The sequence below is a fragment of the Babylonia areolata genome, chromosome 10 (genome assembly GCF_041734735.1).
Source record: "Babylonia areolata isolate BAREFJ2019XMU chromosome 10, ASM4173473v1, whole genome shotgun sequence".
In the NCBI taxonomy this organism is placed as follows: Eukaryota; Metazoa; Mollusca; class Gastropoda; order Neogastropoda; family Buccinidae; genus Babylonia; species Babylonia areolata.
The window spans coordinates 29,068,943-29,091,442 of record NC_134885.1 but is presented as its reverse complement, the minus strand read 5'-3'; the positions used below and the strand labels follow the sequence as shown (position 1 = coordinate 29,091,442).

Genomic DNA, 22,500 nt, shown 5'->3' with positions numbered 1-22,500 from the left:
ATTTCTCTGAATAAATATTTAACGGTCTCCGTATCCAGCTTTCCATCACATGTTATCGTGTATTGTCGATTGAATATAGGATTGAACGGGCAGGTCAACAACTTGAAACAAAATGGCGTCCTTCGCGTTCGTGAAGAATATGAGCACGCGCTTTGAATATGTATAAAAATTAATATGTGTACGCAATTGATTTTTACCCATGACCTTCAGGGCTCAGCCAATAGATCTATAAAGTCCACTCGTAGTATTGATTTCAGTACTTTCCGAAAAAGACCACTTGGGCGAATGAACATAGTGAAAGCCCTGTACACCGAGAGTAAAACACACAAGCTTTTAATGTATTGAGTATAATTTCAAAATGTAATGTTTAAGATGAGAAAGATCAGCTTAAAGCAAATTAACCCCCCTAGCATTAATTACAGATTAATTTCCCTTCTTTACTATCTGCACCAAAGACATGCACCAGAAATATAACTTCCATGCTTAGCAAAAGAAGTTCCTGTTTGAACAAAAATGATAACAATGACTGCTCTTGTTGTTTTGTCAGAATATCAGATCAAAATGCCAAGTTTAGAGAATAAAAAAATATAAATATAACAGTAAATTCAGTTTGCATATAACTCGGCTTCTTCTTTTTTTCTTTTTTTTGTGCCCATCCCAGAGGTGCAATATTGTTTTAAACAAAATGACAGGAAAGAACTGAAATTGTCCTATTTTTATGCCAAATTTGGTGTCAACTGACAAAGTATTTGCAGAGAAAATGGAAATGTTAAAGTTTACCACGGACACGCACACACACAAACACACACACACACACAGACAACCGAACGCCGGGTTAAAACATAGACTCACTTTGTTTACACAAGTGAGTCAAAAATCAACGTTCCCATTCACTTGTGATGACCCACTTTCGTGCATCAAATCACAGTCAAATATTACATGTTGAACTGTCATATCACTGAAAGAAATGCCCTTGATATTTGGGCAATATTTACTCCGTAAGGCAAATGAGTGAAACGTTTTCATAAGAGAAGCTTATGTATCTATATATGTATGTGTATACACGCTGCGTATATCTATCTATCTATCTATCTATCTATCTACATAATATATATTATATATAATTATGTGAGTGTGTGAATTGTCTTTTTTGTGTAACCGCACCAGAAGCAATGAGAAAAAAGTATTTATTCTTATATCATGTTATGCTATGTTATCTTATCTTATCTATTCTTCGGATTTATATAAATGTGTGGACGGCGCTGTTACTTTCAATTCTAGGGTGCCGTGTTCGAATCCCGGCTGGAGTCTGGTGGTGGTTTAAGGGTGGATATATAAATATATATATATATATTTTTTTTTTTTTTCAATTTCCTTGGTCAACATATGTACAAACCTGCTGACGCCTGAAAATCTGAATTTTGTGCTCCATATTTTTGTCTTGCATCGGTGATAAGAAACTCTAGGGGGAGCTGGATAGTACAAGGTCTTTGTCAACAAAACAAGAGGAGTTGCTACGGTCATCCAGATGATTGTATGTACGGTTTTACTTCCAAGTGAACAATGAAGCATTCTGCTGCTGTTGTTTCTGCTGCTGTTTCTGCTGCTGCTGCTGCTGCTGCTGCTGCTGTTTCTGCTCTGTTGTATGTGCTTTATGCAGACATGCTGACTGACTGTGATTCTCGTGCATTTTTTTACGCGATTTTTTTTATTTTGTTTGTTTTGTTTTTTTGTTTTTTTTCACCACAAACGTTTCTCTTATTCATTGAAAGGGGTAGCGACGGTCAACCAGACCTCCGATCGCTGCGGCCACAAGGAGGCGTTTTCCGTGCTGGAGACTCCCTGGCTGGACTTCCCCCAGTCATCCTGTGTGAACTTCACCTTCCGGAGACTGCTTCCCTTCGACCTGGACGTCTTCTTCCAGGTGTCTGGCGGTCAGGTGGTCACAGTGGTGGACCGCACCCAGGCCTACCACATGAACGACGTCAACTACACCCGAACTATCACCGTGCACCCTCTGGTGGCAAAGGTGAATTTGGATACGCCATGACCCCCGAAAACGGAGTATGGCTGCCTACATGGCGGGTTTAAAAAAACAAACAAACAAACAAACAACAACAACAAAAAAAACAACAACACGGTAATGTACGTGTAAAAGTCCACTCGTGTACATACGAGTGAACGTTGGAGTTGCAGCCCACGACGGAAGAAGAAGAAGAAGAAGAAGAAGATACGCTATGACTCTTTGCTGTGTTTCTGCTGCTGCTGTTTCTGCTGTACTGCTGCTGTATCTGCTGTACTGCTGCAACTGTTTCTGCTGCACTGCTGCTTTTTTCTGCTGCACTGCTGCTGTTTCTGGTGAACTGCTGCTGCTGTTTCTGCTGTACTGCTGCTGTATCTGCTGCACTGCTGCTGCTGCACTGCTGCTGTTTCTGCTGCACTGCTGCTGTTTCTGCTGCACTGCTGCTGTTTCTGCTGTACTACTGCTGTTCTGCTGTACTGCTGTTGTTTCTGCTGTACTGCTGCTGTACCTGCTGTACTGCTGCTGCTGTACTGCTGTTGTTTCTGCTGTACTGCTGCTGCTGTTTCTGCTGTATTGCTACTACTGTTTCTGCTGTACCGCTGCTGCTGTTTCTGCTGTATTGCTACTGATGTTTCTGCTGTACTGCTGCTGTTGTTTCTGCTGTACTGCTGCTGCTGTTTCTGCTGTATTGCTACTGCTGTTTCTGCTGTACCGCTGCTGCTGTTTCTGCTGTACTGCTGCTGTTTCTGCTGTACTACTGCTGTTCTACTGTACTGCTGTTGTTTATGCTGTAGTGCTGCTGTTTCTGCTGCACTGCTGCTGTTTATGCTGTACTGCTGCTACTACTATTACAGTTTTGATTTTATTTTATTTGATATGGGTACTTATATAGCAGCTATCCTCGGTCTGAGACCAAGCTCTAAGCGCTTTGCAAAATCAGGGTCATTGCAAATAGTTTGCACAACAGGCTGCCTATCTGGGAAAAGCCGAGTGACGGCTGCCATTGGGCGCTCATCATTCGTTTCCTGTGTCATTAAATCAGATTTCAGGCACGCACACATACACACTCAGACAAACATGTAACATTTTACGTGTACGACCGTTTTGTTTATTTACCCCACAATGCATGCAGCCATACTCCATTTTCGGGGATGTACATACTGGGCATGTTCTTGTTTCTGTAACCCACCGAACGCTGACATGGGTTGCAGGATCTTTAACGTGCTTGCGTATACACACACAGGGGTTCAGGCACAAGCACTTCTGCACATGTGTTGACCTGGGAGATCGGAAAAATCTCCACCCTTTACCCACCAGGCGCCGTTACCGAGATTCGAACCCGGGACCCTCAAATTGAAAGCCCAAGCTAGCTTTGACCACTCGGCAAAACCGTCCGTGTCCCCTCTGGTGGGAAATGCCAGTTGATGTTCCATGACTTTTGCTATTCTGCTACTGCTGCTGCTAATGGTGATAACACTATTCTTGCTACTGTTACTGCTGCTGCTGCTGCTGTTGTTGCTGCTTATGATCGTAATACTGCTACTGCTGCTGCTGCTAATGCTACTTCAGTTGTTGCTCCTATTTCCGCTGTTGATCTGCTACTGCTTTTTCTGCTTATGCTGCTGCTACTACTACTACTACTACTACTACTGTTTCTGTTACTGCTGCTGTAACTACTGCTGGTGGGGGTGTTGTTGTTGTTGTTGTTGCTGCTGCTGCTGCTACTACAGCTGCTACTATTGCTGCTACTGCTGCGACTACTGATGCTCCCACTACAGCCGCTGGCTACTGCTACTACTCTGCTACTTCTGCCACTCCTGTTGGTACTCCTCCTGCTGCTGCTGCTTGCTGTATTGTGCTGTGACTTTCCTCACTCCCACCCCACGTGTGAATGGGGGGGAGGGGGGGAGATCGGGGGGGCGGGGGGGGGGGAGGTGTGTGTGTGTGGGGGGGGTGGGGGGGGGGGGTGGGGGGGGTTAGTGGACTTCGGTGGGGGCAAGGTTATTAAAAAAAACGGCGAAAGGAGAGGACTGGGTCCCCGCCTTCCTATGCCGATCACCTAGAGATTCGATGGATGGATGTGAATTGGCCGTGAAGGATGGCGATGGGACGTTTAGCTTTTAATTTTTTTATATTTTTAAACGTTGTCTCGTGTCCCTTTTCGTTGAATACACACACACACACACACACACACACACACACACACACACACACACACACACACACATATATATATATATATATAATTCTTATTTTTCACTCAGATCCAGTTCCGAGCATTCGGGGGTGGCGAGATGGATGTCATGCTTCTGTTCCTATATCCTGTGTCATTGACAACTCAGGAGTGCACTAACCCGTGTGAGTCTGCGATAAGAAATACACACTCTCTCTCTCTCTCCCTCCCTTCCTCTCTCTCTTTCCCTGCCTCCCTCTCCCTCCCTCTCTCTCTCTCTCTCTCTCTTGGGTGTGAATCGTGACACGGAACTGAGCAGTCACGCTTTTGAGCTCTCCTTTTGGACGCCTGATTTGACGTACCTACGTGGTACTGTACAGTAAAAGTTGGACTGTACCTTTCTGAACGATCATGCCTTCTGGGCCACTTGTGTTCAGGTCTGTGTGTGGTCACTTTGTGGCCGTTTTTCTAACCTTCATGTTGAAGCGTGAGAAATTCAAAGTCGCCATGCGAGTATCCATTTTAACGCTGAAGACGCGTGCAGACGGTGTCACTGTAGGAGTGCTCCTCATTTTACTCTTCTACGGAGATTTGATACACCGTTGTGGAGACGTGGAGCTCAACCCAGGACCTGGCCCCAAGTCTGACAGCCTGAGGCAGACCCGACTGGGTAGCGGCTGAGGATCGTCTCGCAGGGAGAGTTCTGACAGACCGGCATCTACATCCGAGACGACGTCAGCACGCCCCGAGGAACCAACACTGAAAGATGTCATGGCCTTGCTCAACAATATCAACAGTAAGTTTGACAAAAAGATTGATCAAATGACTCAAGAGTTCGACCAAAAGTTCGATCAGATGTTTCAAGAGTTTAGAGATGTGAAAGAACTGTATTCAAATCTCAATGATGATGTTTCTAACTTAAAACAAGAACTTTCCGATGTAAAAAGAGAAAATGAAAAGCTAAAGAGTGAAAATGGTGTGCTTAGTGAAAGAGTAGACTCTTTAGACAGAAAGGTGGATGACTTAGAGGGTCGTTCAAAGAGAAACAATCTCATTATTCATGGAATCCCACGTCATGAAAAAGAGTCTTGGCAGGACTGTGAGGAGCTGGTACAGGAGATGTTTACAGATAAACTAGAATTATCTGAAGATGTTCAGTTTGAGCGTGTCCATCGTCTCAGTTCAAAGCCTAACTCTCCCATAGTAGTTTGCTGTTCGTACTTCAAAGATAAGGACAGAGTTCTGAGAGCAAGGCAGAAATTAAAAGGCAGTCAGATTTTCATAAACGAAGATTTCTCGGTTCGTGTGAGAGAGATTAGAAAGAAGCTAGTGCCATATATGAAGTCTGCCAGAAGCCAAAACAAGAAGGTTTCTATGGTCTATGATCATCTCATCATAGAAAATAAGAAATATGGACTGGACACTGATAACAAACTGATTGAGTTGAAATAGAGGTCCGGCCGGCCCTTTATTTCGAAATTGTCCACACAAAATAAACCGGGAGGAATAAAGATTAAACTGACACCGGGTGTTCATGCTATGTACGCACCGAATTCACGTGCGGTCAGATGTGTGGGGTGTGTGTCCTGTCATGGGTTGACACTTGCTGGGTCAGTTGAACCGGTGCAGTGTGTGTGTCGTGTGTGTAGTGTGTGTTGTCAGCAGGAAGTTGATAACAAATGTGCGACTGATTGTCAGTTGAAACGTAGTGGGAAGGGTGTGGATGATGTGAGATGTGAGAATGATTGTCAGTTGAAACGTAGTGGGAAGGGTGTGGATGATGTGAGATGTGAGAATGATTGTCAGTTGAAACGTAGTGGGAAGTGTGTGGATGATGTCAGATGTGAGAATGATTGTCAGTTGAAACGTAGTGGGAAGGGTGTGGATGATGTGAGATGTGAGAATGATTGTCAGTTGAAACGTAGTGGGAAGGGTGTGGATGATGCGAGATGTGAGAATGATGACAAAGTTTGTGGTAATGGAGACGATTTCATTCCAGTTTCTCATGATAATGAATGTCACGATATTGTGGTGGATAATGTATTACAGTCGAGTGATGGTGTAAAATGTGCAGAGCAGTGTGACTTACATGCTTTAAAAGAGATGAGAGAAGGTGACAGTGCCGTGGGTGTTATGGTTGGGGATGGGATGGGAGGGGAGAAAAATATTAACGATACAGTCAGAGATGATGTGGATGATTCTTTTACTGGAAGGAAGTCCAGTGGAGGTCGAGACGATCGCGTGAATGAACGGGGTGATGTTAATGATAGCGGGGAGATAAGTGGAATAGATGAAGACTTTTTTTCCAAACAGGAAGGATTTTTTGATTCACTTGTAAATATCTTTTCTTTTCTTCATTGGAATGTATGTGGTTTGTTTTCAAAAATGGACGATGCAGATTTCATCCGATTTGTTTCCATGTTTGATTTTGTTTGTTTGGTGGAAACCTTTGTTGAGAAATTTGACTCCTGTGTGTTCAGAGACCACACATCTTTTGTAAAGCCTGCAGTGCGGTTGACACGCCAGGGAAGGTGTTCAGGGGGAGTAATTTGTTTTGTCCGCAATACTTTGCTTTCTCATGTGCATCCAATTGAATGTGACAGTGATTATTGTTTGTTATTCTTGCTAGACAAAGATATTTTTGGTTTTCGTAAGAATGTTTTATTTGTATGCACTTATATCCCACCTGAAAATGCACCTTATTACAGTATGCATAAGTTTAGTAGTGGTATTGATATGCTGGAAGAGTGCGTTGTTGATAAGCTATTATCATTTGATGATGTTGATATTTTGTTATGTGGTGATTTGAATGCAAGAACTTCAAATATTTTTCCTAATGTTGTTCTCGAAAATGAATTGCATATCAATTATAAAAATGACATTGGTACTAATGTACAAAGGCGCTCTGAAGATAAGATATTAAACACTTTTGGGAAAAAACTTTTGAACATGTGCACTGCATTAGGACTCTATATTTTGAATGGGGTATGTAATGGCGACCGTGAAGGTTGCTTCACATACATTTCTGATCAGGGGTGTAGTGTCAATGATTATTTTCTGGCATCTTTGAATCTTTTTGAGTCTGTGAACGAAAAAATAGCTCTGAATGTTGTGGAAAGAATAGAATCAGATCATTTGCCTCTTGTACTATGTATTGAAAAGCAAAATAAATTGAAATTCGATAGAAGTAAATTAGGTAAAAATACTGAACAATTTATAGTTAGATATTGTTGGAAAGAAGAACTGAGTCAAGATTTCTTTAACTCTATAAATTCACATGAAGTACAGGACGAGCTTGCTGCTGCAGAAGACCTTATCACTGTTAATGTTAACGAAGCATTGGATAGATTTAATGACATTATCAAAGATCAAGCTAGTATTATGATGAAAAGAATACCTTCAAATGTAGCTGTTGAACGAAAGGGCTGGTTTGATTATGAATGCAAGAAAACAAGATGTGAGGTGCGAAAATTATTAAGAAGATATAGAAGAACATTGGATAAAAACGATAGAGCCTCGCTGTGCATTGCAAGACGTGAATATAAAAACTTGATCAAAAGAAAAAAGAAAGAACATAATGAAATGTTATTAAACGATCTTTTAAACTCTGTTAATGATCAGCAGATGTTTTGGGAAAGAATCCATAGGGTAACAAAAAAGAAATCACAACCTCAAAATGACATTTCTATTGATGACTGGTATAGACATTTCAAATCTGTATTAGAAAAGGATGATGGAGTAATTAGTGAGGAAGAGGTTGTAGATAATGATGAACAGTATGTATATGATAGAGAAATATCAAGAGAAGAAGTTTTGCTTGCAATAAAAAGACTGAAAAATGGTAAATCGGCTGGTCCAGACGGTCTTATAGGTGAATTCTTTAAGAAGTCTGGAGAGAATGTTGTTAACTTTTTAGTTAAGCTGTTTAATTATTTGTTTGATACTGGTTATTATCCGGAAAACTGGAAGGAATCTATAATATTGCCATTATTCAAAAAAGGTGATGTAAATGATGTGAATAATTATAGAGGTATTTCTTTATGTAACATATGCAGTAAATTGTATAGCTCTATTATTAACAATAGATTACAAGAATGGATAACAATGAATGATATAACTGGAGAATATCAAGCTGGCTTTAAAAAAGACTATTCTACAATTGATCATATATTTGTGTTATTAGCTGCAGTTCAGAAACAATTTGCAAATAATAAGAAGTTATATGTTGCGTTTGTTGACTTTGAGAAAGCATTTGACTCCATTTCTAGAAAATTGCTATGGCCTGTTTTATTGAAAAATGATATAAAAGGTAAGCTGTATTTTTGTCTCAAAAGTATGTATAATGAAGTGAAAGCAAGAATAAGATCGGGGGCTAAATTGTCAGACTTTGTCTATTGCAGTCGTGGGGTCAAACAAGGGGATGTATGTAGTCCAGTTTTGTTTTCTCTGTTTATCAATGAACTTGCATTGGAGATAATTGAAAATGGACAACATGGTGTTACCTTTGATTTGATTGAATTATTTATTTTACTCTTTGCTGATGATATTGTCTTACTATCTGCAACAATAGTTGGTTTACAACGACAACTGAACAGTTTGTATATGGCGGCAACAAGACTAGAACTGAAGGTTAATATGTCGAAAACAAATATTATTGTTTTTCGTAAAGGGGGGTATTTGGCACGAAATGAGAGGTGGGTCTATGGCAATGAAAGTGTCACTGTGGTGAATGCATATAAATACCTTGGGATTTACTTTTCAACCAGACTTAGCTTTAGTTCAGCATGCCAAGATATAGTTAGCAGAGCAAAGAAAGCTGTTATGATTATCCTTCATGTTTTATATAAGCTGGATTGTAGCTCTTTTAGTTTGTTTAATAAATTGTTTGATTCCCAGGTTCAACCAATAGCACAATATGGTGCTGAAATTTGGGCGTTTGAGAAGGGCTTAGAAATTGAACAAATACATCTGTTTGCACTGAAACGCTTCCTCAATGTTGAAAGTCGAACTCCAAATGATCTTGTATATGGTGAAGTAGGGAGGTTTCCAATTTATATAAATTCTTACATTACATGTATTAAGTACTGGTTAAAAATAACGCGTATGGAAGAAAATAGGTTGCCATGTAAAGCTTATAAGACATTGTACAATTTAGATAAGCATGGTAAAAAGACATGGGTTACAAATGTTCGTCAGTTTCTAAATTCACATGGATTTTCTTATGTATGGGACAACCAAGGTGTCCAGTGTATTCCTGGTTTCATAAAAACTTTCAGACAAAGAGTCATTGATTGCAGATGGCAGGACTGGCATGACCATATATATACCAGTGATAGATTTGCTCAATATAGACTTTTTAAGACTACGTGTGCGACTGAGCCATATCTTATGATTAGAATGAGTAGGTATGTTAAATGTGCTTTGACTAAATTTAGATTTGGTATTTCTGATATTGCCAGCCATCGTTTAAGATACAGGTCCAATGGTGAACGTGAACAGATGTGTCGCTTGTGTCAAAAGGGAAAAGAAGATGAGATCCATTTTTTGTTTTGTTGTCCTGCCCTATTAGACCTTAGACTACAGTTAATTGAACCCAAATATTATAACAGCCCTTGTAGTTTTAGATTGAACTTGTTATTATCATCCAGAAAGGAAACTACCCTTGGTGGGCTTGCAGTCTATATTTACAAATCTTTGAAAAGGTTGAAGGTTATACTATCGTAGTGGTTTGTTTTGTGGTTGTTGTTGTTGTTTTTGTTTGTTTGTTTATTTTGTAAGTGTACTATATGACATGTGTGGTATATTGCTGTTGTAGTAGTTAGACTTTGATTGTGTGCAATTTATGGTATACAAAGTATGTTACTGTTGTATTCAGTATGACTGTTATGATTCCTATATTTCAATGTACATGTGTCACACCTCTTCAGTAAGGGGCTATGGCCTTTATTTGAATAAAACATTTCGTTCGTTCGTTCGTTCGTTCTCTCTCTCTCTCTCTCTCTCTCTCTCTCTCTCTCTCATCCACACATAAATTTATGCTTATCTCAATACCATGGAAAAGTGAAATTTCGTTCGTTCGTTCGTTCGTTTGTTCGTTCTCTCTGTCTGTCCGTCTGTATGTCACACACACACACACACACACACACACACACACACACACACACACACACACACACACACACACACACACACATACACACAAATGCACACTAGAACATTAATCTTGGCCGGTCTTTTATGTGAGGATGATATGTCATGTTGTGTCATGGTGCATCGGTTGTCGCATTACTTTGCGCTGTATCACAGTAATGATGAGAGAAAAACAGGGCGGGAGAGATTTTCTTTAGTTCTTCAGCTGTGGATAATAATAATAATAATAATGATGATGATGATGAAAATTATTATAATATGCATGCTTATATAGCGCAGTACCCCCATCTCAAATGGGGCTCACCGTGCTTTACAATCAGATATACAAATTTGAGGACGTAAAATATATACAAACTTTGTTTACACAAGTGAGTAAAAAAAAAAAAAATGAAATGAATAAATAGACATAGTCTCACATCACATTGCTGAAATATACATATTTCAGACTATCTCACATCACACTGGCTAAAATTTATATACTTCAAACTAGGTGACATAAAGATATGTAAATCATCACAGGCAATATCAGTCTCGCATCACATTGGCCCAAATCACAGCAAGATAAAAAAAATTCACACCAGTCAAAATATGTACCAAGGAAGCAGGCCTAGCAGAACCACACAAATCATCACAAATACACGCAAATCAACACCAAGAGCACGCCCAGCGAGCAACTCACAGAATGTGTATATTATGCAAATGGAAAAGCTCTGCAAAGAAAGATACAACTTGAAAAGATGTGTTTTGAGTGTTCTCTTGAATATGGGTGTTGGGGTGTGACGAATGTGTGAGGGCAATGAATTCCACTGTTTTTGGTGCAACAAAAGAAAAGGAACGTTCACCTTAAGTTCCTGTGCAAATTCTTGGAATGGACAGAGTGCGCATGTGATTTGAAGAACTTGGTTGTCTGGATGATGAATAGACAGAAAGTAGATCTGAAAGACAGACAAGAATCAGTGAAGAAATTGTGACTAAAGACTGATAGTTTGTATTGTATTCGTTCTTGAATGGGGAGCCAGTGAAGGGAATCGAGTAGGGGAGTGATGTGCTGACGTTCCCTGGCCTTGAGTGTGAGTCGTGCTGCAGAGTTTTGAAATTTTTGGCCATAACACGGGTAAATAAAAGGTCTTGAATAAAAAGCTAATTTGTGTTTGCACATTTCTTCTGTCATTACTGTAATGTGCGCATGTTAAAAGATCGGTATGAGGACAAGCCCGGAGCTTCTGTTTTTGAGGAAGTATCTGAGTTTGTTTCAATGTAGCTTCCATTTACCTGTGTGCTAGCTGAATCAGTAGCACAAGGAGCATTGATTTGAAGTTGTGTACCTTGTGTATGGGGAGAGGTACCACTCTTTATTGTTCGTTAATCATTTACTTTCATAGCCTCATTATTCTTTCGTGTCGAGTCAAATAACCATTGAGGCAGCCATTGCATTGTCCGTATATTCTGTTTTGCATATTCAGGATTAAAAGGCTACGCCAGTCTTGAATAAAAAGCTAATTTGCGTTCGCACATTTCTTCTGTCATTGCTCCGGTGTGCATATGTTAAATGATCGGTATAAGGACAAGTCCCGAGCTTCCTTTTCTCAAAAGGTATCTGGGTTTGTTACAATGTATCTTTTTATTTACCTGTGAGCTGGTTGTATTGGTATGTCCCCAAAAGCAGCATTGACTTAAAGTTGTGTACCTTGTGTATGTAGAGAGTTATCACTCTTCAACCTCATTATTCTATGATGTCGAATGATGATAATGATCATTTATGGTTATATCATGTTATATCATTGTTGTTATCATCATTACTGTTATCATTATCAGTTGTCGCTGATTATGTTATTTGTCATGTTTATTGATATGTTAACTATTTCTATTGATAAGTTCAATATATTCATCCTGCAGATGCAATCGTCGGTACAGCACCAACAACAACAGATCAGGTGAGTGACACGGACATTGGTTTGATTCCACTGACATTACTGTCCTTTTGGCAAGGGGGACAATATATGAACAAAGGAATAACAGCGGTATACAGAGAAAGGAACAAATTTAAAGAGAAAACAACAACAACAACAACAGAAAACAGAACTCTGAATACTAACCTCAACAGTGACATCCAATCATTCTTAAAGGGTAGTCTGGTTGTAGACAATGCACCTGTAACGTACCTTTCGCACAATATTTTCTAGGCACACACACACACATACGCTCACAGGTAACTCAGTTCACGCTCACACGCACACACACACACTTGTATTGGTTATTCAGGACTTATCAGTACCTTAATACAAGGCAAATACAAATCGTATGATACCTCTCGACCATCCAGCTTTCCGCAAAATCATTCATATAAGTTGTGAAATTGACACGAGGGTAACAGTGATTTTCCAATAACTATCAGGCATCCGAAGTTAAGGTAATTACTTTTTCCGATAACCCCAACTGGGGCGATAACTCTCACCAGTGATCTTATTCTCATTTCCTCATTTATCAAAAGCATACTGGTGAGGTCCATTTTCTTTGAATTTTCTCCGTTATACTACGCATTTCTTTCGAAGTTCTTCATAAGACTTACACACAAAAAAGGAGACGATTTTCACCTTCAACTAAAAGCACCACACATAGTACAAGGGGACCGTGTGGACGAGTCAGCAGAGAACCATTCAGGCCTTTGTAGCTAGGCTGGTTCTGTGCCATCTATTGATTATCACTTTAATGTATTTTCCGTCTGAAAAAAAGCTCTTAAAAGAGAGGAATCAATTGTCTTTTTCTGACTCTTCAATGAATGTATGCCAATCATTTTTGTAGGAATTGATTATCATGTCTTTAATTTCTGCGATAAATGTTTGTTCACTGCCAACCCCCCCTGACACATCAAAACAATCCCAAAACCATGTGTGGTTAAAACATTCTTTACACACACACACACACACACACACACACACACACACACACACACACACACACACACACACACACACACACACACACACACAAATCTCTTTTTTTTCCCCAGAATCTAACTGATATAGCATTATTTCATAAGCTTGTCTGCTTATTCTTGTTTGTGGGAGCTGTGTTAATCAAAATCAGTGTCTAATACATTTGATCGTTGTTTTTATATGTTGTGGGCATATGACATTTTACAGGACGAATAGCACCGAAAGGAAGCATTTAATTGCAAATGTATGAACTTTCTCCATTTCGTGATTATCGTAGGATCTCTAGATTTCTGCTCCACATTTTAGAATTTGAGGGGTGGGGGTGGGGGGGGGGGTCTGTCTGTCTCAGTTTCTCTGTATCTCTCTCTCTCCCTTTCTCTCTCTCTCTCTGTCTGTCTGTCTGTCTGTCTCTCTCCCAATCCTACAGAAATGAGAGAGACAAGACAAGAAAGAAAAAAAAAATTCAAAAGTCGTTTGAACTGGAAACCCTTGTGAAAAGAAAACGTGAAGGGAAGAATGTGGCCTTACGTAAGCAAGAGCTCCGAAACAAGTCTTGAGTTGTATCGCATCGTATCGTATCACAATAGATTTCTGTTGTGGATTCTTTCTTTTCTTTTTTTCGGCTGGTCTCTCTGGAGAAAGCGCGTAGCGATCATATTATATGCAAGAGCATTTACTTTACTGTCGAAGTAAATGGAAATTTTATTTTTCTTCAGAATCTTGCCGCAGACAACCCGCCCCCCCCCCCCCCCCCCCCCGACCCCCAACCAACCCCTCCCCCCAACCTTTTTTTTTTTTTTTTTTTTTTTGTAGTACACGGCTTTTGTAGTAGTTCGGATTAGCGGCCCATCTGTCTTGTGGAAGGGAGACGGGGGTGGGTGGGGGTGGGGAGGGGAGGCGTGGGTGTGCTGGGGAGGGGGTGGGGGAGGAGGGAGGGGGGAAAGAGGGGGGGCCGGAGTGAAAATCCCGGCCTTGTGCTGGACTTGAACCCATGGACACTCGCTACCTATTTGGACGCATCACCACTAGGCCACCGCTCACCATGACGAGGACTGGGGTACGACTCGTTGTTCTTTATTTCATCCTCCACTGGTCCATGATGGGGAGCTATGGAGATCTGAGTGGGGTTGTCTTTTTGGATTAATCGATAAACTGATGTCCGGTGTTGACACATGCACGCCCTTGGCACACGAAAAATGGAATCGAAAGCGAATTATCAGCGTAAAAAAAAACAACAACAACAAAAAAAACAACAACAAAAAAACCCCAAATCTTCAGCAAAAAAAACAACACTCTGAATGGGAAACAACATTCGTACTTTCAGAGAGGACAAAGAACATGTAGTGCGCCCATATGTTGTGTGTGTGTGTGTGTGTGTGTGTGTGTGTGTGTGTGTGTGTGTGTGTGTGTGTGTGTGTGTGTGCATGAGTGTGCGCGCGCGCGAGCGCGAGCGTTTGATTTTCTGTGTGCATGACGTGTGTACGTGTACACATATTTCAACGGGTGATATTTTCAAAACCCGATTTGTTATTATTTAATTCTGTTGTTGCCACACAGACCCGGAGCACCCACATGATATTTTTCCTGTATATGTATGTATGTAATATATATGCAAAACGAACAAACAAAACGTACAACCAAAAAAACAAACAAAAAAAAAACACAAAAAAAAAACAAAAACAAAAAAACAACAACAACAAACAAACAAACAAAAAAGCTGTCACTACCACCCACCTACCATCAAAACCCCCTTTCCGGACCCCCACCGCTCTCGTGACAAACCGGAAGCGCTCTTCTTTCAGGGAGGACGGACTTCAACAAGCACTTCCGGGTCGACAACTCCGACCTTATCCCCTAAAGGTGAGATTCTGAAAATGAGTGTGGATTGTTTCACTTTCAGTTTCAAGGAGGTGCAAAAGCGTCGTTTGGACTGGTCCATACACGCTACCCCACCTTTGCTGGAAATCAGTGAGAAGATAAATAAATAAATAAATAAATAAATAAATAAATAAATAAATTCCAGGAGAAACTGTGGGGACCGGCGGGATCCCTGCGGCGGACCGCGGAATTCGCCGTCCTAACCAGACTGAAAGTCTAGCATGGATAGGGAACGCGGAAGAAGTAGAAAAAGAAGAAGAAGAAGAAGGAACTAAAGAAAGAAATGAATAGATAAGATTAAAAAAACAACAGAGTGTAAGGAGTAGAACCCTGACATCTGCCTAAACCCATCGGCTGGTCAATCTCGGAATGACTCTGCACCTTCTTGACGAAATCTTTTGCATTGTTGAGTTTAGAGATGATGCTAAACGATGATTAATTGCTGTTATATTGATGACTGTTCTTGTGGTTCCATTCATGTGAGACTATATATAGGCAGCTGGTTCCTCACCTTTTCAGTCTATGAGGCAATAGAAGGTGTAATGTCTTTATGCCTTTTTCTTTTTTTTCTTTTTCTTAAAAAACAACAACAAAAACAACAAAAAACAAAACAAAACAAAACAAAACAAACAAAAATACCAAAAAAAACAACAAACAAACAAAAAAAAACAAACAAACAAACGACTATCATATTTCAAGGAACTCATTTTGGGAGTTCGGTACGTGGGAGGGTGGTGAGGAGCAGAATCAGTTAGACGTTGGACTCCTGGACCCAGTTGTATTGCTTGGTTCTAACTTTTTGACAGTTACACGTGACTAAATGCCTACGTTGACCGAACTACGCCATTGGTCAGTTCCATACTAGTAACACAGAGTACGTAGCGGATTACGACCATACTAGGCTCTTCCGTCCCCTCCTGCTCCACCCTGCCCTCTAACCCATCCCATCCCCTTCCCACCCTCAACCCAACTTCCCAACCTTTCCCCAACCAAACCCCCACACCCGTCCACCTCCATCTTCGCCTCCACACAGTCCCACAGATGGTCCCAGCTGTTGTCGTCAGTGTCAGATGGACGTATTCCACATGAAGGGTAGCCACTGACGTCCCGTCGTTTTCGTTCAACAACAGGAGTACCCAGCTCTCTCTTCTCAAGGCCTGACTAAGCGCGTTGGGTTACGCTGCTGGTCAGGCATCTGCTTGGCAGATGTGGTGTAGCGTATATGGATTTGTCCGAACGCAGTGACGCCTCCTTGAGCTACTGAAACTGAAACTGAAACTCTTCCGTCCGAGCAATGCAACTGGCTTCTGATCCAGTGTTCACCAATGATCAGAGTTCGAAGCCGTGTTTCGGCATGCTGTTGTGTCCTTGGGAAAAGGCACTTTGCTCTCATTTTCCTTACTGACTCCACCCAGGTGTGAATAAGTACATGACTTCGGTTGGGAGAAAGGTTAATTAAAACGGCGGGAGATTAAGAAAATGTGTTGGTTTTTTTATTTATTATATAATATGGTAATATTTTGATGGGATTTTCTATTTTCTTCCGGTTGGATTTCCATTCTTTTAACTTGAAATTTGAAAACATTGTTTATCTTTATCGCGTCTATATTCAATGTACGCTTCTGATTTTCCTTGCCCACAATTATTGCAATTTTTTGAATGGACATTTGCGAATTCCTGATGCTCCACCTGTCATTTTAATGACATTTTCTGATTTTCTAGGGTTTTTTTTTATATTTGTTTGTTTGGTTTTTGCTTGTTTTTATATATATATATATATATATATATATATATATATATATATATATATATATAGTTATTATATTTAATCGTTTACATGCTTTAGTACTTTAAACCCCCTTCTTCTTCTTCTTCTTCTTCCCCTTCTTCTTCTTCTTCTTCTCTTTTGATTTTATTTATCTATTTTATTTTATTTTTTCTTTTGTGCGTGCTGTGTCGAGAAGATGAAGCAAAAAATGGCAAAGACGAGAAGCGTTCCTTAGGGGTTGGTGCCATCGTCGGCATCGTTTTCGCCTTCCTAGCCCTCCTAGCCGCTATCATCATCGGAGCTGTGCTGTACCATAAGAAAAAGACCAACAGGTAAACTGTATTATGAATAGTGACAGCGGTGGTGTGCTGTACCGGTATTCTATAAATAGTACAGTGGTAGTGTATATTACGAGTAAACTAAAACTACTACTACTACTACTACTACTACTACTGATAATAAAGTGGTGTTCGTTCGTTCGTTCTTTAGTTTAATGTCTTTTCACTGTAAGTGATATTAGACGAGGGAAGGAAAAAAATCGAGTGGGAGGAGGGGGAGGGGGGGGGGGAATTACTATGTACACATACGAGTAAGTGAAAGTGTGTGTGTGTGTGTGTGTGTGTGTGTGTGTGTGTGTGTGTGTGTGTGTGAAAATTATTCATTTAAGTTTTGTTTAAAAAATAAACAAAAAATCATAACAATATAACATGTTTCTAATGAACAACTAACAACTATAACAGCGAACTAACTGGACTATTTAACAAGGAGTTGAAAAAGTCATGCATTAGCAATGGACTGCTGAAGATCGTCAACACTGAAGATGATTTCAGTTCAGGGATTTAAGACTTTAACATATCGCAAGTTGGTGTATGATCGGCTGTTATGTCAGCACCACAGATGCAAGAAACATTACTGACATATTTTGTCCTAAAACAATTCATTTTCCATCTGCAGATTAGAGAAATGATTTGCCTCTTATGAACTAGGTATGAACTCATTATTGAAATTAACCATTTGATTCACGAACTCTTATTAAAAGGCTCTCACATAACCTTTTGCTGGATTCCTTCTCATTGCGGTTTTTACTGTAATGAAAAAGTTGACATTTTGGCTAAAAAAAGGAGCTAGAAGTTCCACGAAGGAGTTAGATTTAAATATTTCGCTTTCACTACAGGAATGTTACACCATGGTAGAAAAAGTCCAACGGTCAAAATTTCAGTTTGAAGAAAAACACACCGGTAACTCGGAGTTACATAAGAACATACAGACAATGTATGGTTTCATGGGAAAACATTGCCATAATGATTTTCATAAGAGGCAAATAAAGTGGTGTGAAGTGTGTGTGTGTGTGTGTCCCAACAGTCAAGTTATGTCAATCTGTGATATATACTGTATATATACACGAAGCCAAAGATGGTTATAATAATGATAATAATAATGATAGCAATAGTAATACTAATGTTGATAATACTAATTATGATGATGCTGATGATGCTGATGATAATAATGATGATGATAATAATGACGACGACGACGACCACAACGACGACGACGACAACAACAACAATAATAACAATAATAATGATGATGATGATGATGACGACGACGACGACCACAACGACGACGACGACAACAACAACAACAACATTAATAATAATAATAATAATAAGAAGAAGAAGAAGAAGAAGAAGAATATTAATAATAATTTATTAATGATGATGATGATAATAATAACGATAACAACAACAACAACAAAATGGTGTAGTGGTGGTGGTGGTGGTTGTGTGTGTGTGTGTGTGTGTGTGTGTGTGTGTGTGTGTGTGTGTGTGTGTGTGTGTGTGTGTGTCCCCCCACAGTCAAGTCCACCCGGACCGCTACTTCTCGGACACGACCCCCCTGGAGAACGGCAGCTGCCCAGTGGACACCTCCGCCCCGCGCCCTCTCACTGCACGTGGAATCCGCCTGGCGCCCTTCTGAGGCAGCCAACCCCTCCTGCTCCACCCTGCCCTCTAACCCATCCCATCCCCCTTCCCACCCTCAACCCAACTTCCCAACCTTTCCCCAACCAAACCCCCACTCCCGCCCGTCCACCTCCATCTTCGCCTCCACACAGTCCCACAGATGGTCCCAGCTGTTGTCGTCAGTGTCAGATGGACGTATTCCACATGAAGGGCAGCCACTGACGTCCCGTCGTTTTCGTTCAACAACAGGAGTACCCAGCTCTCTCTTCCAAAGAGTGTTTGCTGCAAGATACTCCATACAAGATACAGGATACAAATAATACTTTTATCATCTCTAAAAAAAAAAAAGAGGAAAGTTGTTGATACGTTTGCTGATTAAAAACAAACAAACAAACAAATAAACAAACAAAACAAAACAAAACAACAACGAAAAAAAACAACCCACAAAACAAAAAACAAACAAAAGCCAAAACAAAAAAACCCCACACCACAAAACAAAAAACAAACAAAAGCACAAAAAAAACAACAAACATAACACACGACTTTTTAAATAGAAGAAATTCAAATAACATTAATTTTCATCAACAGAAAAATGCAATAGCTCGACCATTGACTTGAAGGGGGAAAAAAATCATTGACAAATATTTTCTTAAGACAGCGCAAGCTCCTACAGCACATTCTATGTCCATTGATCCAAATGGCGGAAAATCCCGTGGAAAAGGGAATAATAGTAGTAATGATGATACTGATGATGTTATTTTCTAATTAATGCAAATTATGAAGGGTGTTTTTGGCCAACCATTGGCCTCTCATTCAACACACACACACACACACACACACACACACACACACACACAAACGACCGTTACAGGTACACATGCAATATCCATGAACACCTTGGAAAAAGCGTATGAAAAATCAATGGGTTTTTTTTCAGGCAAAAAAACAACAACAACAACCCAATTATTCAATGGTTTATAAACGAAAGATGAGGCTTTTCATTGTAAAAATAAAATAAAAATAATATAATAATGATGATATATGATATAACAACAACAATGACAGCAACAACACACACACACAACAACAACAACAACAAAAACCCCAACCAATAATAAACAGAAGTACACGTGCAAGAAAGCACCACTGATTATGACCGGAACGTTTCACATGAGCAACGACCTTTCTTTCCCGTATACAAACTGAGGATCGTTTCACCATACCCAGCCAAGAAGAAACCTGTGCAAGTTTCCCACAGGAGTTCCTGAACTTTTTGTTGTTGTTGTGAACCCATGTATATGCGTGATATAATCATTCTTTGATCAGCCCTCAGTGGGATAGGACACCATAATTATGGATAGAAAGAAAGAGGGTGAAGGGAGACAAGTCACTGAACGGTTGAGAAAAAAAAAGAAAGAACAATAAAGCTTGGAGGATAAATGATTAGACAACATTACAGAGAGAGTTACCACTCTTCATTGTTTTTTGATGATTGATTTTCCTAGTCTCATTGTTCTTTCATTTCGAGTTTTAAAAACAAATCGAGGCAACAATGTGTTTCGTCTTGCAAAAGGATAGAGTTATCACTATTCATTTTCGCTTATTATTTCTGTTCCTCCTAGCTTCAATGTTCGTATAAAAAAGAGTGATAACTCTCTCAATTTAAAAGGAGAGAGTTACCCCTCTTCATTGTTCGATAATTGATTTTCCTGGCCCGCATTCGTCTTTACATTTCGAGTATTAAAAAAGATAATAATAATAATAATAATAATAATAATAATAATAATAATAATAATAATAATAATAAATAATAAAAACCCAATAAACGAGGCCACGATCTGTTTGACGTTGTAAATGTAGAGAGTTACCACTCTTCTTTGCTGTTTGATGATTTATTCTCATTCTCTTAGCCTCATTTTTGTTACAATAAAGAGTGATAACTCTCTCCATTCACAAAGAGAGAGTTGAAACTCTTCACTGTTTTTTGATAATTGATTCACCTATCCTCATTTTTCTTTCATTTCTTATTAGAATAAAAACCAAAACAAAAAATGTAAATAAATCGAAACAAATAAAAACATCAAGGCAACACTGTGTTTGACCTTGTAAACGGAGAGAGTTCCTCTTCATTGTTGTTTGATATTCTTTGTCTCTTAGCCTCATTGTGGAGGTCTATGATGTCAGCCAGTTTGAAACCACAAGACACGCTAAAGATTAGCACAAGAAAGTAATTAATTGAATTTAAAATGGAGAAAAGTGTTCTTTGTTTTTACTATTTTCTTTTTTTTTTTAATGAAAAAGTAAGTAATTGAATTTGAAATGATAAAAGGTGTTCTTTGTTTTTATCATTTTATCTTTTTTTTTTTTTTGAAATATTATTTCCAACGTTCACTTCCACGTTCTTTGGCATTCCCCCTTGTTTCCTCAAACGCCGTGGTAGCATCATCGGTCAGGTGTTGGTCTTCTGATCCTTTGTTCACCAGTGATCAGGGTTCGAGGCGCCGTTTTGGCATGGTGCTGACGGGCGCAATAGCCGAGTGGTTAAAGCATTGGACTTTTAATCTGAGGGTCCCGGGTTCGAATCACGGTGACGGCGCTTGGTGGGTAAAGGGTGGAGATTTTTCCGATCTCCCAGGTCAACATATGTGCAGACCTGCTAGTGCCTGAACCCCCTTCGTGTGTATACGCAAGCAGAAGATCAAATACGCTCGTTAAAGATCCTGTAATCCATGTCAGCGTTCGGTGGGTTATGGAAACAAGAACATACCCAGCATGCACACCCCCGAAAGCGGAGTGTGGCTGCCTACATGGCGGGTTAAAAACGGTCATACACGTAAAAGCCCACTCGCGCATATACGAGTGAACGTGGGAGTTGCAGCCCACGAACACAGAAGAAGAAGAAGAAGAAGAAGAAGGCATGGTGCTGTGTCCTTGGGCAAGGCTCTGTACTCTGATTTCCCCTCACTCCACCCAGGTGTGTCAATGGGTAACCTGAGTTCGGTCGGAGATGGTTCAAAACGGCTGGAACTGGCCCCGCCTTCCTATGGCGAGCCCTGGACACAGTGCACGTGAATTCACTGCTCCCATGACACCTTTGAACTTTAACCATATCTGAATTTTTGTGTGTTCACATCGTCATTCTTTGATGAAATTTTCGATGGAGTTTCCAAAGTTTCTACCTTCGTGTCGGCATTTTTTGACGAAACATTTTGATGTGTTTATTCTTTGGTGGATTTTTTTTTTCTTTTATTCTCTTGCGACTATATTTCCTTTTTCTTTTCTTGTTGACTCACTTGTGTAAACAAAGTGAGTATGTTTTAACCCGGTGTTCGGTTGTGTGTGTGTGTGTGTGTGTGTGTGTGTGTCCGTGGTAAACTTTAACATTGACATTTTCTCTGCAAATACTTTGTTAGTTGACACCAAATTAGGCATAAAAATAGGAAAAATTCAGTTCTTTCCAGTCATCTTGTTTAAAACAATACTGCACCTCTGGGATGGGCACAAAAAAAAAGAAACCTAATTATATGCAAACTGCATTTACTGTTATATTTATATTTTTTGTATTCTCTAAACTTGGCACTTTGAACTGATATTCTGACACAACAACAAGA

The 22,500-nt window shown here is 39.9% G+C and overlaps 1 protein-coding gene across 2 annotated transcripts in view; it reads left to right on the top strand.

The window, feature by feature from the left end:
* LOC143286922 (uncharacterized) overlaps positions 1–22,500 on the top strand; it is a 41,259-nt gene that overhangs the window by 17,509 nt on the left and 1,250 nt on the right. For both annotated transcript variants that reach the window (XM_076594875.1, XM_076594876.1), the window contains exons 5-10: positions 1,773–2,029; positions 4,288–4,381; positions 12,243–12,280; positions 15,085–15,142; positions 17,125–17,260; positions 18,785–22,500. The exon at positions 18,785–22,500 is cut by the window's right edge and continues 1,250 nt beyond it. In XM_076594875.1, the coding sequence (XP_076450990.1) occupies positions 1,773–2,029; positions 4,288–4,381; positions 12,243–12,280; positions 15,085–15,142; positions 17,125–17,260; positions 18,785–18,905 (704 nt within the window). In that variant the 3' untranslated portion in view covers positions 18,906–22,500. The remainder of the gene's footprint in view (positions 1–1,772; positions 2,030–4,287; positions 4,382–12,242; positions 12,281–15,084; positions 15,143–17,124; positions 17,261–18,784) is intronic.